At 38.6% G+C, this 16105-nt stretch overlaps 1 protein-coding gene across 1 annotated transcript in view; it reads right to left on the bottom strand.

Moving 5' to 3' along the window:
- rbks (ribokinase) overlaps positions 1-16105 on the bottom strand; it is a 35505-nt gene that overhangs the window by 5925 nt on the left and 13475 nt on the right. The window contains exons 7-8 of the mRNA XM_037695481.1: positions 10997-11088; positions 5316-5504 (exon numbers count right to left, since the gene is read on the bottom strand). Coding sequence (XP_037551409.1) covers positions 5316-5504; positions 10997-11088 — 281 coding nt within the window. The remainder of the gene's footprint in view (positions 1-5315; positions 5505-10996; positions 11089-16105) is intronic.

Raw genomic sequence — 16105 nt, 5'->3', positions numbered from 1 at the left:
TTATTATTTCACCTGTTGATGGCACTTATCTAGTCTGAACATGCTAACAGAAATTTACATAATTTCAAACAGGCTACAAATAAAAAAGCTCACAAGAAGTTTGCTACACAATTAAATGTAGACATAGAAATCTCCAGAAAAAAAAGTATTTTGAAAAGTTCTCATTGAAGACCTTTAAGAGAAAATGTGTATTTTCAGTAAGGAAGAAGTCGAACCGTTCCCACAAGCAGAAATAACTGCCGCGGATGCAAACAAAGGCGCATCAAGACAGAAGTTTTAACAATAGAAGATGGAAGGAAAACTGCAGCGCCCACATGCTTTGATTGACAGGAGATCTTTGTGAAATAAAGCACATGCATGCCACAAGTCAACAAACGCACTAAAGCTAGACAACTTATAGAAAATGCAGATTTATAAAGTAATCTTCTGCCCCTCTTGAACTTTACCAGCCTCCACAGCTCGTCTCCTGCAATTCTGACTTAGTAACAGATGGAGCTATGTTCAGTTAACTCCTGAATCCTGCCACATCTGTCAATGAAAGGCACCCTGGGGAGAACCAAGACCAACCGGGGGTGCAGCGATGACTCACAGTGGCTTCCACACTCAGTGGCTTCCAGTAATACTCTGACAAGGGCAAGTTCACTGAAGTGACAAAACGGGAAGACTCTGACATCAAAAACACGTTTAATTGGATCAAATAAATGTCACATCTTTGCTTTATCTTATCTCTGTTGTGTATAACACTTGTCAACATGAAGTGGCAGAAGAATGGCCTATCATCTGGGCGTGCTGCATCACATGCAGTTCATTAAAACATGGTGAAGTGGCAGTTTTCTGGTTGACCATCGGCATGCAGGGTCGAGAAGTTTCAATGCTCAGGAGGTATTTTCTTACCTCGGGCTTCCAGGAAGGAATCTACTCTTAAATGTCTCCCATCACCGGAAAAAAAACAACAAAAAAAACAGGGAATAATTGGTCTGTCCAGACCCAATGGGCTGCTGTAATGTCTGGTTTAGACAGAAGTGTCTACCTTTCAGACCTCCCAGGTAGGTGGAAATCAATGCCACCCATGTCATAAGTGGGGCTAAGAGGCGCTGAATGTGTTTGTGTCCGCACAAAACATCCAAGGCTGTGGTCTCGGCAAGAGAAGCCTGAATTCAATTTAAGACAAAAGAGACGGGGGAGACTGACGGTGGATGATTTTCTTTGTTATTCATCCCGATTCACTGCCCTGACTCACACCATAATCGCTCCTGCTGTGTAGAATGTTCAGACGGTTGCAGAGGAAGAAGATGATGAAACGGTTGCTGTCAGAAGGAAGACAAATGGCCTTGTGCCCACATTAGCACTTCATTAAGCAGGCTGGGTTCTAAGTGCTTGAGTCGAAGATAACTGGACATTTTATCTTGACTCTTGCACGAAATTTAACTCTAATTCAAAAGTCTTTGTTAGTAAATTAAACAAAGGGTTCTTAAACTTTTTAGACCTTGAGCCAAATGTAATGTTATTTAGCTCTCATCATTATTAGGTCTAAAAAAATAGTTATTTGTCCATGCACAACATTTTGCACATCCATCATCCATCCATCCATACATGCAAACATACACACATGTGTCCATCCATCCATCCATAAGCCATCCATCCTTTCATCCATCCATCCATCCATACATACATACATACATACATACATACATGCACCCATACATGTGCCTATTTCTAGTTGCATAGTATGTATGGACATAATTATGTTGCCTCTGTTTACATAAATACATACATTTACATTGCTTTGTAATGTAGCTGTTTTATTTTGCGTTTTTATATTATTTCTTCATTTACATTTCTTTTTATATGCTTTTTTTTATGATTGTTTGTTGTTGTCTGTACCTCATCTGTGTTCTTTGTTTAAAACAGGTCTCTCCTGTAAATGAGTCCTGAGTCCTTGTGGCTCATTGAGACTAACCTGTATAAATCAAGGTTGACTGAAAAAATAAAAAGCAACAATTAGCAACATACAAACGCTTGAAAATGTTTGTCACTTTTAGTGCTCTAAAAATCCAGGTTTATGCTAACACTAGTGGCATAGATGGGATTTGGCCTTGCATTGCAGAACGTTGCTGTTCAGTGGGCTGACGTCCTCATTCCTCACTCCAAACTGAAATCACTCTGACTGCTCTTTACTGCACATAAAATACTGAGTACTCATACCTATGCCAAAAACACCACTTCAAAAAGCAAACAGCAACAAAATACTATTCCGTTCATTTTTCTTTCATTTTTGCTTTTGTCGGCGTTTAAAATGCTGAGCTAAACTTGCTTAATAAAAATAATAATGCAGGTGAGTAAGGATGTTGATATCTGAAGCCAAATAGTTTGTCACAGCAAAGACAAGCACTTTTTTTTAAATATATATTTATGAATCCTCAGCTGAAAAAAAACAAAAAACAGCATAAATTACCAAGATAATAATTTTCAAAAGGCTTGTGTCACCAGAAAGAGTGAGTAAGAACAACCTGTTTTTTTTTTTTTTTCTATTCAGTGAGGAAGAAAAAAAACCCAAGAGATTTACTGGAAGAGGGATTATGATGTCCAAAAGAGTTAAACACAACAGGATTTATGGGCCCATCAAAGAACAGAAGAAGTGTTTAAATGGAGAGACAAACAGCAGGCCCGACCACAGTGTTTTGCTGACTAGTGCAGGCCTGAGAGATGAGTCATGGCGGTGGAGGCAGAGGAGGAGAGAAGAAAGGGTACGAGGGGGAAGAAGTACTCTTGGACATTATCAGGAAGAGGTGAAGAAAAATGAGGAATATTCATGTGGGTTTACTTCTTAGGCAAAGGGGAGATTCTTAAAAAGATCCATGGTATGATGTGCAGTGAGATGTATTATAACAGTGACCTGAGATAACAAGCAGATGCTGCTGTTAACTTCAGCTGCAAAAAACATACCAAAAAAAAAAAAAGAAAGAAACTTTTCAGTGTTGTTTCCTTTCTTTCACAACATCTGATGTGAGCTGGATGCACAGCTAATGCCTGTAAAAGTTGAACTCCAGTTTTAGGAAATTACGGCACAACAAAAGTCCCCAAGGAAAGTATTATGCACGTTAAACCATTACACAAACGACCTCAAAAGGTTTGATTGAAGTGAAGCTGTGATTAACACCGCTGTGCGATGACGTGTTCGGCTGCTGCAACTCGAGCCCCACAAAAACCCTCTGTGGCAGGAAACATCAAGCCCAGGCCTGTGTGACGAAAACGGTCCGTAGAGGCCTGTGTGAAATGACTCAGGGACTCTTAAAGATTAGAATCGGTTAAAGGAAGCAGACAGTGGTCACCGCATCCACGCTAAACCCCACCAGAGCAGAAGATCAGCGCTCGCATGTGCTCAACAGGAATGAATAAATAGTAAATCTAAGGATTTCCTTAACTGTTGCTGTAAAGGACGATGGAAACAAAAAAAAAAATTCTAGATGTAATACTACAACAAATAAGGAAAGATGGACATTTTCCATTTTAAGCATTTGTTCCTTTTTACTTAGGTGGAAGGGACTTTTGTCATGTTGTCAACACATCTGACTACTAAAATGAGTGGACAATTTTAAACTTACTGCTAGTTTAAATAAAGAAATAAAATAAAAGTGCAGATGATGAGTGGTGAGTCTAAATCTGAGGACAGAAACTGTTAGTACAACTCAAAATACAATTCTTACAAAAAAAAAAAAAAAAACAGATTCCACTTTGAAAGACATACCAAGCTAACAATTTGAGCTATTGCTTGCAAATATGCTATTTATTTATTTTTTTAAATAAAGCAAAGCTCTTTATTAGTTTAGGGGAAATGTTATGCTCAGAATTCAATTAGTGAAAAATAATATTAAAGTGTTTCAATTAGGAGAGTGGATTTTCAACACTAAATTTAACATTAATTTAAAATCTCATAAATAAGTACAAATGTATATGTGAAGACAGAGACGAAGCTGAAAGAATAAAATGGAAGTTGAAAAAAAGTTTAACTTTGGTTGTTTGGTTGAGCTCTCTGATTGGCTAAAACATTGTTATCCTTAAACCTTTTATGAGTACCACCACAGTGCATCTCACTAAATACAATCATTATGAACAATGTAAAAAATCAACAGTACACATTTACAGGTTTATATTTATATATGACTACAGCATGTAAACTTGAAAAACACTTAACGCTGGTTGAAAGTTACAGTTCAATATGTAATGGTTCTTGCAGTCCTTGCTGAAAACAGCAGTACTGCAGTTCTGACTATTCTTCTGCTTCATTACTAAAAACAATTTTGAGTCAACTTAAATCAAATTTTATTACTGTTTTGCATCTTTGGTTGCTATTAGGTCCTACAGACACGTCGCTGTTGAAGCTTTAAGTAGCCACTGGCACATTAGTCATCATTGTCCATTCCAGTTTAGGGATTATTCACCACTGTACATGTTTTTATGTTTTTCTTTTGTTTTCATTTAGAACCAAGCTTAAAATTTGCTTTGACCTCACAACTTTTTTGTATACCTCTACTTTATGGCTTTTACATCATGGTCCAACTAACAACAGCTAATTAGATTGTTGTTGACTTCTAAATAGTTGATACCAAAATTTTCTTTGCGCATTATTCGATTTATTCTACGTACCACCACTGGTATTTGTCCCACGGCTCTATCTAGAACCAAGTGTTTATAATGAATTCAATACATATCAGGCCAGAATGAAAAGAGCTCATGAACCAGATATGGCCCATGGGCCACCAGTTGATTATCTTTGCTTTGGTCTCCAGTAGTCCTGACACCTGACATTTTACTGATTTTAGTCATGTGTGAAATCACCTCAGTGATATTAATGAGTTTGCACTGGATGTTTGAGTTCTCAGTGATATCTTGAGTCTTCAGAAATATTTAGTGAGTCCTGTTTGAACAATCAAAACACCATATGCTATGTTATTTAGATATTTTGTTTCTGTTGGTCAGATATTAGATGTTGAATGCCCAGTAAGATCATCCCGGCCCGGGACCTTTCTAGGCGGAGTTTGCATGTTCTCTCCGTGCATGCGTGGGTTTTCTCCAGGTACTCCAGTTTCCTCCCACACACTAAAAACATGCATGTTAGGCTGATAACTCTAAATTGTCCCTAAATGTGAGTTAGAGAGTGAATGGTTGTCTCTGTGTGTCCTTGTGATGGACTTGTGACCTGTCCAGGGTGTCCCCCGTCTCTCGCACAGTGACTGCTGGACATGGACACCAGTGACCCCCCGTGACCCGGAAAGGAAGAAGCAGGTAAAGATAATGGAGTGTGCCATTCTTACTGTAGTGTCCACTGCTGTGACTGCATAGGCTGGAACATGTGTTGAAGTTTCCTCCTGTGCCTTGAGCACCACACAGCCTTGGGGTCCTAAAGTGATGATGACCGCCCCACAGCCTCGTTTCAGCAGCTCCTGGGCAGCACGATGTGCTTCCTCCACATTTTTTACTGAACAGCCAGTGAGTAACTCAGCCTGCAAGGAGGACATGTGAGGAAAATTAGTCATTTTTAGGTCAAGAGGACTAGTTAATCAGAGGTTAAGAATTCCAAACAAAAATGAAAACATGCACCGATACGAGATACTGCGGTGGGAAAAATGTCAAAAATAAAACTCAGCAACACATGGTGTGATTTTATCCAAGCTTCGTTCTCTGCTTTTCGCTATTTTAATAAACAGTTAAATATAACACATTTATGATCAAACATATTTAAATAGAAATACATTTCTAATTTATTTTATTTATTTTTCAGCTTTAGCTTGCTGCTGGGTGTTACCAGCTCTGGTATGAGTCAGCTCATAATTACACACGCCGACCGTGGTCATGCAGACTCATAAAACACACTCAGTCTGTAAAGGATTTAACGATCCATCAGCGAACAGCAGGCTGCACGTTCTCAAAGAGAAGATCCTCTGACGGTGCTGCTTCATCCGAGTCCAGCGTGATGAAATGGTGACAAAGCAGGACTTTACAGCTGATGATCAAAAGACTTCAAGGAAACTCAGAACTGCACTTGCAGAAGATGAGCAACACTAACAGATTCTGTCCAGCATCTCTAACGCTCGATCACTGTCGTGGAGGGACAGCTGGAGCACCATTATATTAATGTCACTTATTTGAAGTATAATAACATAATTTTTTAACCATATTATGTTTAAAAACAAACAAATATTTTATTTAAATTTCTAGTTTTTTTGTTGCTCATCTTATGAATAAGTACTAGAACTGACCCAGAATCAGTATAAATGATGCACTCAGTTACAACTGGAACTTATTGATCCAAAGTTAGCCAGTGTAAAAAGCAGTGACCTATAACTTAAACAGCATTTTACAAATGTATTTATTTATTTAAATTCTGATCACATTAAATAAGCTGTGTGTTCCCCACAGGGGAATTCTTGTGGTCAAAGGTGCTTTAGTCCAAATGAAATGTATTAAATATTTAAAAAAGGGGGAAAAAATATGTGATGAGCCTAAAATAAACAAATGCATAAATGCTTAAATAAACAAACAAATGCATCTATAGTGAATATAAGAATCTGAAAGAAGACTTTGCTTCCATTTCCTTAAGAAATAAGAAAATAAAATTGATATTCAATCTGTCAAAGTTCATGCTCAATAATTCAGGTAGAAAATCCAACAAAGTTCAGTCAGGTCATCTGGACGTTTTTTTTTTAGACGTTTTGTCCTCCATCCAAAGGACTTCATCAGACCGAGGAGCAACAACAAACTCAGTCCCATAGGTAGCACACTCCCAGAGTGGGCCAACCAGTTTGCTGGTAATACAATAAGCACTTTGGTAACAGTTTCTGTTTTAAATGTGCTCTATAAATAAATCTGACTTGACTTGACAATGGTTTCTGGGGCCCACCCTTTCACCCGTCGACTCCTCTGAGGCAGCCATAGCCAAAGTGGTTCAAAACGTCAAAGTTTTGATGAAGTCCTTTGGATGAAAGATGAAACGTCTCAACAACAAACAAAAAAAGAAACCGTCCAGATGACCTGACTGAACTTTGTTGAATTTTCAATCTGGCTCTAAAAGCACATAGTTATTTTTCTACTTCATTAAAACGTTACTTTAAAAAGTTTCCAGATATGAAGTTAAACTTAAGTTTAGTCACATCAAGATAAAACCATAGATTTTATCATTTTATTCTAAGTATTAATGTTTTCTTCTGAGGACACTGAGGGTGCAGGAAAGATGATCTGAGGGCCACTTCTCACTGTTTGTTGCCCACATGTGGTTTAATGCTTATTTTGGCATCAGTGGTCACCAGGTGGACTTTAAAGACAGCTTCTTTGACAATAAAAACGATCAAAGGGCTGCAGAACTTTGTCATCTTCAAGTCTCACTTTCACTCCTTCCAACTCCGAGCCGAAGCATGGCACCGTGAGGGAAAACAAACACCTGCGCAGCGAGTGTGTCAGCTACAGAATCAGACGGTGGGGGTCAACACGCAGCTGACGAGCATGCTGAATGGACCACAACCTTCCATCCACCCTTCTGACCTGTGTTTGAGTGTCAGAGAACCACAATCAGTTCAAAAATAAAACCGCAGAGCGTTTCAGTGCTTTTAGAGCCCGCAGCCAACTCTGATGCTAAAAGAGAAAAGGAGCCGTTTTGTTAGTCATCAGCTTCCCACCAGGGCAATCAATCTACCTCCCTCTGCGCTCAGGAATACGAGTAGAATTACTCCTCTCCTGCTATTTGAGTGTGAGTGTGTGTGTATGTGTGTAAGTCCATACAGGAGCAACTATTTTTGAAGCATATGCAGTAAAAATCTGTTGACTATGTGGGCGTTTTTCAAAAAAAAAAAAAAAAAAATGTTTATGCACAAAAGATTTTACAGCTTTTTATTTTCATCCGTTTTATTCTTTTCAGCTTGCTTTATAAACCGTAAAATACTATATATCACAAGTTTACGTTACAAATATATAGATTTTTGTATTCTTGGTGCAAACTGACGATTATCGGTATATTTTTAAAGCTTAAAGTTGTAAGATTAGTAAATTGTATTTTAAAATAGGATATGTCCTTATGAAATTTGTTATATAATTTTCAAAAATATGGTTTAAACTATTTAAAATTATTCTACTTGATAATAATAGGTGGAAAAAGATGTCTGGGCCTCCCTGCTCAAGCTGCTGCCCCCATGACCCAACTTCGGAATAAGTGGAAGATAATGGATGGATGGGTGGATGGATGGATGGATGGATGGATGGATGGAAGAATAAAAAAATAAAACTGGCAGAGTAGATTTCCGTGAAACACAAAATACCATAAAGCATTATGTATAACATAAATATATCCTGTAACTTTTTATCTTTAAAAATTCTCTTAACAGACAAAAATGCTAATCTTGAGTGTCTTTACTGCAGTTTTAAATGAACAAATATTAAATATGATGCGCTACAGTTAAGTAAAAAAAAAAAAAAAAAGATTAGAAGCAAAGAAAACAAAAGTAACAAATAAAAAAAGTAAAATTGTTCTAAAATATTCAACAATCAGAAGATAATTTTTTTTTTCAAAGCAAGATAATTTTGGCTTATAACTACACGTAAATTAAATGCAGTTTACTATTTTTCTTCAGTGTTTATTGTTTTTATACTACTAGTGCTTAGCGTATTTTTAGTTAATGTTTCTTAGTTTATATCTTAGATCTTATTACTGTTTTTCTTTTACATTTTATACGTTTGTTGGATGTAACTGGGACCCTGTGTACACAATTTCCTTCCACCTCATGTACCACATGCGATGCGAATGACAAAGAACCTTGAATTTTTTGGCCCTACTACGTAGCGTTTTATTTTAAAGTTGTAATAAAGTGTTTTTAAATATATTTCAGATACTGTACAGAGAAAAAATGTCATTTACTTCTTAAATGTTCTACTTGACTTACATTTCAGCCCATGACTAATACTTGTCTCTGGGTGGGATACTTCAGAGCCTTTTCAACACCCGACATACTTCCTAATAAAAAGCATGACAGTACCTCGATGACCTGACAATCGGAGGCGGGGGGAGGGGGGGGCATGTTGCACTTTCGTCAACTCTCCCTTTCATGTTCCTACACCTGGAGACAGCATCTCGACGCCCTGCATCACATCAAACAAAGGCTCCCAGGAAAACTGACATGCACCTTACCCCGAAGGGTGGGTGACTGAGTCAGAGCACATCTGCCCTGTTGTTTTTACCATTTCCATCTATCCCTGCCCCCTGCTGCTCATCTGTCAACACTTGACAGGCAGAACTCACGGTGTCTTGACATACTTTTTGTCTTCTTCATAGCAGTTTATACGGGTGAATAAAGGCTGCAGTCAGGTTTATTGACGTGCTGGTGGGGTTCATGACCCAGTATGCGTCTGTGAAAGATTTATATTTACAGTGTGAATGCTCAAGCTGCACATCATTTTCTTCCGATGTTGCTGAATGGACATCTGTTGATTTGAAGTTACTGCCTTTTGCAAAACAAATACATAAAATAAAAATTGCAAGAGCGTGTTCCAGATGTGTTGTAACAGACAACCAGTATGTTAAAGCAAACACCACTTCAAGACTGTACTGACGTAATTTTCTTTTAAAAAGTACTTCTGTGTAGCTTCTACACACTTCAAAATTTACCAGCTCCTTATATTTTTTGCTAAATACATTTTTTTTTTATGATTCAAAAGTGGCAATTTCAGTTCTTAAGTTTCTAAAGAGTTACAGATAAAAGGCACAAAAAAATATATGCTGTTTTCAGGTGGACTTTAATGTTTGTTTAAAAGATGAGTAATTTTTTTATCAACTCTATGCAAGATTAAAGTAGACCAGCTGACTGTTTAACTTTTTAAAAATATTGATTCCATACACCAGCACGTTACTTTATTTGTCTGAGATGAAACTTGAGGCTATTTATTTTCAAATATAATTCATGCTACTCTTTAGATCCTTGTTTTAAGGTTTTGGGTTTAAAATAAGTCAAATATGGTAAGCCAAAGAAAGGCTTTTATGACACAAATGTCTAAAAAGCCTTTATTATTGAAATAAACTCCTTTTTATGTTTTATGATTTATTAAAGTAATTATTCTCTCATTCATCAAAAACATTAACAGGGTAATTAAAAAAAACAGAATCCATTTTTCAAAAATCATTTTAAGGGCCAAAATCTTCCAATTGAATGGCTATCGATTCACAGGTCTATCTATCTATCCGTCTGTCTGTCTGTCTCCATCCATTCAGCCATCCATCTCCGTCCTTCCGTCTTTCCATTAGTTTGTCTGTCCGTCCATCAGTATGTCCATCTGTCTGTCTTTCCGTTCGTATGTCAATCCATCATTCATCTGTCCGTCTGCCTTTACATCCATTTGTCCGTCTGCCTTTCCATCCATCTGTCCGTCAGTCTTTCCATCCATCCATCCATCCATCCATCCATCCATATCTATTTAAATGGTCATATAAGATCTTGGAACCGTTTATATCTATAGGCTGATTTTTATTAACCCTACTTTTAAAAACAAGATTTTTTTTTAAATGGCTGTCTTTGGTAAATATGTTGCAGGTCTTCTATGAATATATTCCAAAATCTAAGCTTGTGAGACAAAACACAAAAATCTTAGGTTAAAAAAAAAAAAATTCTGCAATGGAAATCAAAGCAGAAAATGTACAATCTACAAAAATATCAATAAACACTAAGTCAAGGTCAAGGTCAAGGTCAAACACAAGGTGGGCGTCCCACCCTGTCAACAGAACTGAGCACAGTGCCTACTAAAACCCCACCTCCACCCATGCCCTGTCCAACAACTGCCCTGCCAAGGCCAGTAATCTAAGGGAAACACTGGAGTTTGTTTATTCAGTTTCCATCCTCGAGCTCAGCATTAATAATTTAATTTGCCTTTAAAGTGCATGTTTAAGAGAACAATTTTATGTGTAAGGAGGTATAATCACTAATGTGATCATCAGTGTGATCTGCGTGTGATTAATCACCTCAGACTCATTACAGCAAAACACATCAGACACTCCGTAGAAACTGTAGTCCAAATCAGGAATGGCAGGAGCAGGGTTGAATATTGTCTTCACTGCAACAGAAAACAAAAGTGATCCATTTTATTGAAACAGCATCATTGACAGTTTACACAAGGTGTTTTCTCATTAGGAAAGTCTAAAAACTATTTGCTCTTGATAATAATTAACTAACTTCAGCTTTCAGCTTGTTTTGAATAGATAGTAACTGTTTAACTCAAAGACACATTTTGTGATTTCTCTTTTTCTATGCTTGGGCCTACGTGCCAAGATTCAGTGACACATTAGTGAAAATTTCAGTGGCAACAAAGATTTCTGGCAAGTGCACGTGCTTCTATAAAACGGCATGTTTTAAACAATGAAATTAAAGGGAAAACATTTATTCGACTTCATATCTTGCAGCATTTAACAGTTTTATTAGATTTGTGTGAGGCAAGATGCTTCAATATGCATGTACATACAGTATATAAATATGTGAGTGTGTATGTGTGTGTGTCAGTGAGTGGGTGTGATGATTTGTGACCCTTTCTGTGCATTAAAAAATTTGAGCGTGTGCGCCTGAAGTAATCCTTTGGATGTGTTGCAAATCACTGTCTAATGCATATTCATGAGCAGAGAGCATTAATGCATCTAATACCATGATTTCTGTGTATGTGTGAGGATAAGCCCAGCTTGACGAAGTGATTAATTCTGATATCTCTGTGTACAAAATAAAGCCTCGCGCGAGTGTCTGAGTGAAATATACATATCGGCGACGGTGACATCAAAGTCTGTTGCAGAAGTGTGAGAGTGTGTTTGCGTGGGATCACAAGAGAGCAGATGCGTGGGTTTGCGCAGGGCTTTGGCCACCTGGCACTTTGAGGTAGATGCTCGGCTGCTCGCGAGCAAAAGTGGAAATGTCTACTTTTCAGCACACATGAAATGCTTCTACTTTATGTGCACTCGTGAGCTAAAAGAGAAGTGTCACCCTTCCCTTTCCCCCTGTGTCAGTTTCAACTCAACTGCACCTCAGTTCCCATCACTTTAGCTTCCAAGACAAACATTAGATCTGTGAAAAGTGATGCCTCTGTCTGAAAGTAGAAAGGATATCTGACAACCTGCCTGTCACCATTTCAGTACAAACAGTCTTTAAATGCTTCTGTTCTGACAAGGGTGCACCCACTCTCATATTTTTCCACTTTCACTGCATTACAACTTGGAACTTTTTTTGTTGTTGTTGTTGAGGATTTGGATAATTTGATGAGGACAGTACGGCTCCACTTGAGTGAGATATTTCATTTATACATGCACATTCATTTTAGAAACTCTTGCAAAAGGTACAACTACATGTACCTTTGGGTATCTAATAGTCACTGGGATTTGTGCCCATTTCTTCAAGCTACATGGGTTCTGCAAGTGTTCAGTCATTTTTAACTCCTACCACAGATTTTCAAGCAGACTGAGATCTGGGCTCTAACATTTGCAGTACGTTCAGTCTGTTGTTAAAGGAGCACTCTTATCCAAACACATACAGGTTTCCCTCAAGAGTGCACTTATATTTATCTTAATCAGTCATACCTTCCATTTTAACCAGGCTTCCGGGCTTAGGAATTAATAAAATAAAGGCGTAATTTGCTTTACTTAATATCTAAATTAGTATGCAGTTAGAAGAGAGTATCTTCAGAACCTATACTAAATACAGTATGTGTTTTTTTTTTTTTTTTTCCATTTCATGGTACAATGCAACACAAACTTGTATTTACTTCTACCTAAAAGTCGACTTTTGGATTATCATTCATAAAACTTGGCTAAATATATCAAGCGTTTTCAACTAAAGAAATTGATGATTGACTAGAAAAATTATGGCCCCAACAGGACAGCCTAAAAAAAACTAAAGGGTAATAACATTAAAGTTGATGCTCAATAATCCAGGTTAAAAAAAATCCAACAACATTAAGCCAGGTCTTCTGGACAGTTTCTTTTTCTGAAGCGTTTCATCTTTCACCAAAAGGACTTCATCAGTCTAAGGAGCCACAATAAATTCAGTCCCATAAGTAACACACTCGCATAGTGGGCCAACCAGTTTGATGGTGATAAGATGATTTCTGGAGTCTGCCCTCTCCCCTGTTGACTCCTCTGAGGCATTAAAGGGTAATAACGTTCTCAGTTTTCTACATGCTGAAAAAAAAAAGGAACTACCATCTAGAAAAGCTAAAGCTACGTCATTAATAACAACCAAACAGACAACAGGTCCCAGTGGGTAAACGGTGACATTCATGAACTGATCAATGGAAAGTTGTGTTCAGTGATGAATCAGCATTGGACAAGGAGATGATGATGGAAAATTATTCAAAGGCCTAAATAAAGGCCTGTGCTAAAATAGAAAGCAATGAAAATACGAAAAATACATTTGAAAAAGGAAGCAACAATATTCAGACAATAGCAACTTGGTTGAAATCCATCCATCCATTCTCTTCCGCTTATCCGAGGTCAGGTCGCGGGGGTAGCAGCCTAAGTAGGGAGGCCCAGACTTCCCTCTCCCCAGCCACTTGGTCCAGTTCCTCCAGGGGAATCCCAAGGCGTTCCCAGGCCAGCCGAGAAACATAGTCCCTACAGCGTGTCCTGGGTCTTCCTCTGGGCCTCCTTCCAGTGGGACGTGCCCGGAACACCTCAACAGGGATGCGTCCAGGAGGCATCCTAACCAGATGCTCGAGCCACCTCAATTGGCTCCTCTCGATGTGGAGAAGCAGCGGCTCTACTCTGAGTCCCTCCCGGATGACCGAGCTTCTCACCCTATCTCTAAGGGAGAGCCCAGACACCCTGCGGAGAAAACTCATTTAGGCTGCTTGCATCCGAGATCTCGTTCTTTCGGTCACAACCCAAAACTCATGACCCATGATGAGGGAAGGAACATAGATCGACCGGTAAATTGAGAGCTTCGCTTTTTGACTCGGCTCTCTCTTCACCACGACAGACTGATACAGCGCCCACTTCACTGCCGATGCTGGACCTATCCGCCTATCGATCTCACGTGCCATTTTTCCCTCATTTGTGAACAAGACCCCGAGATACTTAGGTTGAAATCCCTGATCCACTAATGCATGAAGGAATCTGCCTCATTGATATGTTTGAGCTGCTACTCTGCATGTCACATAAACCGTCGCATCTGTCTCAGGTTGCTTTGTTTTTCTCTCCAGGTGTTAGTGAAACCACACAAACTGACACGCACAGACACGCTCACAGCTGCTGGGACAGATGTGGCAATTCTGGGATATGTGCATACTGAGTCACGTCTGGCAGAGAAGCATGTGTTTGTGTTTCATGACTGGGCTTTTTTACGCTGGCTGGTTCAAAGTCTGGTCGCACATGAGTCGAAAGAGCAGCCAGGGGAGTTTCAGGGAGCATAAAAAATGCAGCTGTTTGTTGATGTGGCTGGTTTTGGAGGAGGTTTAGACAAAACAAGGCCAGAGAGAAAACAGTAAAACAAACACTTACATGCACGCACACAAAGGAGATGAGTCACTAGTGAGTATGCAAAAAAAGGCTTTAAGAGGCTCTAATATCATCTGGTATGAAATAAAATAGCAGCTCGTTGCTAAGACAAGAAAAAGAAGGGGAGGGAGAGCAAAGGGAAAGTGGGAAACTGCACAACTTTTACCATTTCTCTGTTCTTAGAAATTAATATTTTCCATTAACTTCTAATATTAAATGTCCGTTGGCAATACTTACGCATATTTTCGCCTCAAATAATAGCCTAAATGAAGAGAAAACTTTTCTTCATAGGTTATCAAGACTTTCTAAGAACTGGCATCTACAGTAAGTGTTGCTCGATAGTGACATTTGCGTAATTTGAGTGTCGCTTCACCCCCGCAATATTAAATCCATTAACACCCGCTCTCTCCAGAGAACTCCATTTACGCAATACTCTGGTGTGGCGATGTTGAGGTGGCTGCTTTGCCAAACGTCTGCGCTCGCCTTGCATCTCTTCTGGCACCTCATGCCAAGCTGACGCCCGTGGTATGGTTGACACGGAGAGGAGGGGGGCTTGAGGAAGGAGGGTGGCACTCAGAGAGGCCATCTGGGTATCCCATCTGCAACATGGTTATGGCTGTGGCTCTTTTGCTCTGGCAGCATGCAGCCAGCGATTATGGATGACAGGCCCTGATGACAGGGGCGAGAGGCTCCCCAGACGTCTTCAATGATGTGGAGGGATGCTAATAATAGATGATTAGCTTTCCAACCTTTTTATGAAAGAAAGGCGGAAGGAGGAACGGGAAACGGGGACAAAGGTGATCCAAAATGTTTTTGTTTTTTTTATGAACTCAGAAACCCATGTGAAAACATAACTTGTCTACTTTTTAACTTTTTTTTTTTTAGTTAGTAGGATATACATGTTAAGGAGCGGCTGTGGCTGAGTGGTTAGACCAGTCGTCCTCCAATGCAAGAGTTGAGGGTTCGATTCCACCGGTAGTCACATGCTGAAGTGTCCCTGAGCAAGACACTGAACCCCTCATTGCCACTGATGTGTGTCCCATCGGTGTATGAATGTGATAAAGCACTGATTAGTCTTTGTATAGCTATAGTAGAGTGCTGTATGAACGGGTAAATGAAGGCACAGATTGTAGTGTAAAGTGCTTTGAGTATCTTGATAAGATTGAAAAGTGTTATATAAGTGCAGTCCATTTACCATTTACATGTTTAAAAAGCTATTGTAATTTGTGCAATCTCATTCAAATGGTAAATTTCTTAAGTATCATAAAGAATCTTGAAAAACACTGGCAGATAAGAAATCAGGTCTTATTGACTGTATGCCATTATTTTGTCACATGAATGAATCACATGACTAAAATGGCTTAGTCAAGGCTGGTATTGACTTGCACTTGTAATAGTGTTTTCACACCTAAGTTATATGTAAACACACGTTTAAATGCAGCCATTTACTACAATAGGATGATTACTTGTTTAAAAACACATTTTTTCTTTGGCTTTTAATGTAGAGTGAGCTAGCATCTGTGTCTTAATGTATTCTTTTACTTGTGATATGCTGATTATATTATATATATATATATATATATATATATATATATATATATA

The sequence above is a fragment of the Nematolebias whitei genome, chromosome 21, assembly GCF_014905685.2.
Source record: "Nematolebias whitei isolate Nwh7 chromosome 21, NemWhi1, whole genome shotgun sequence".
NCBI classification, from domain to species: domain Eukaryota; kingdom Metazoa; phylum Chordata; class Actinopteri; order Cyprinodontiformes; family Rivulidae; genus Nematolebias; species Nematolebias whitei.
Note: the sequence above shows the minus strand (reverse complement) of the source record. Positions and strands in the feature narration are given on the sequence as shown.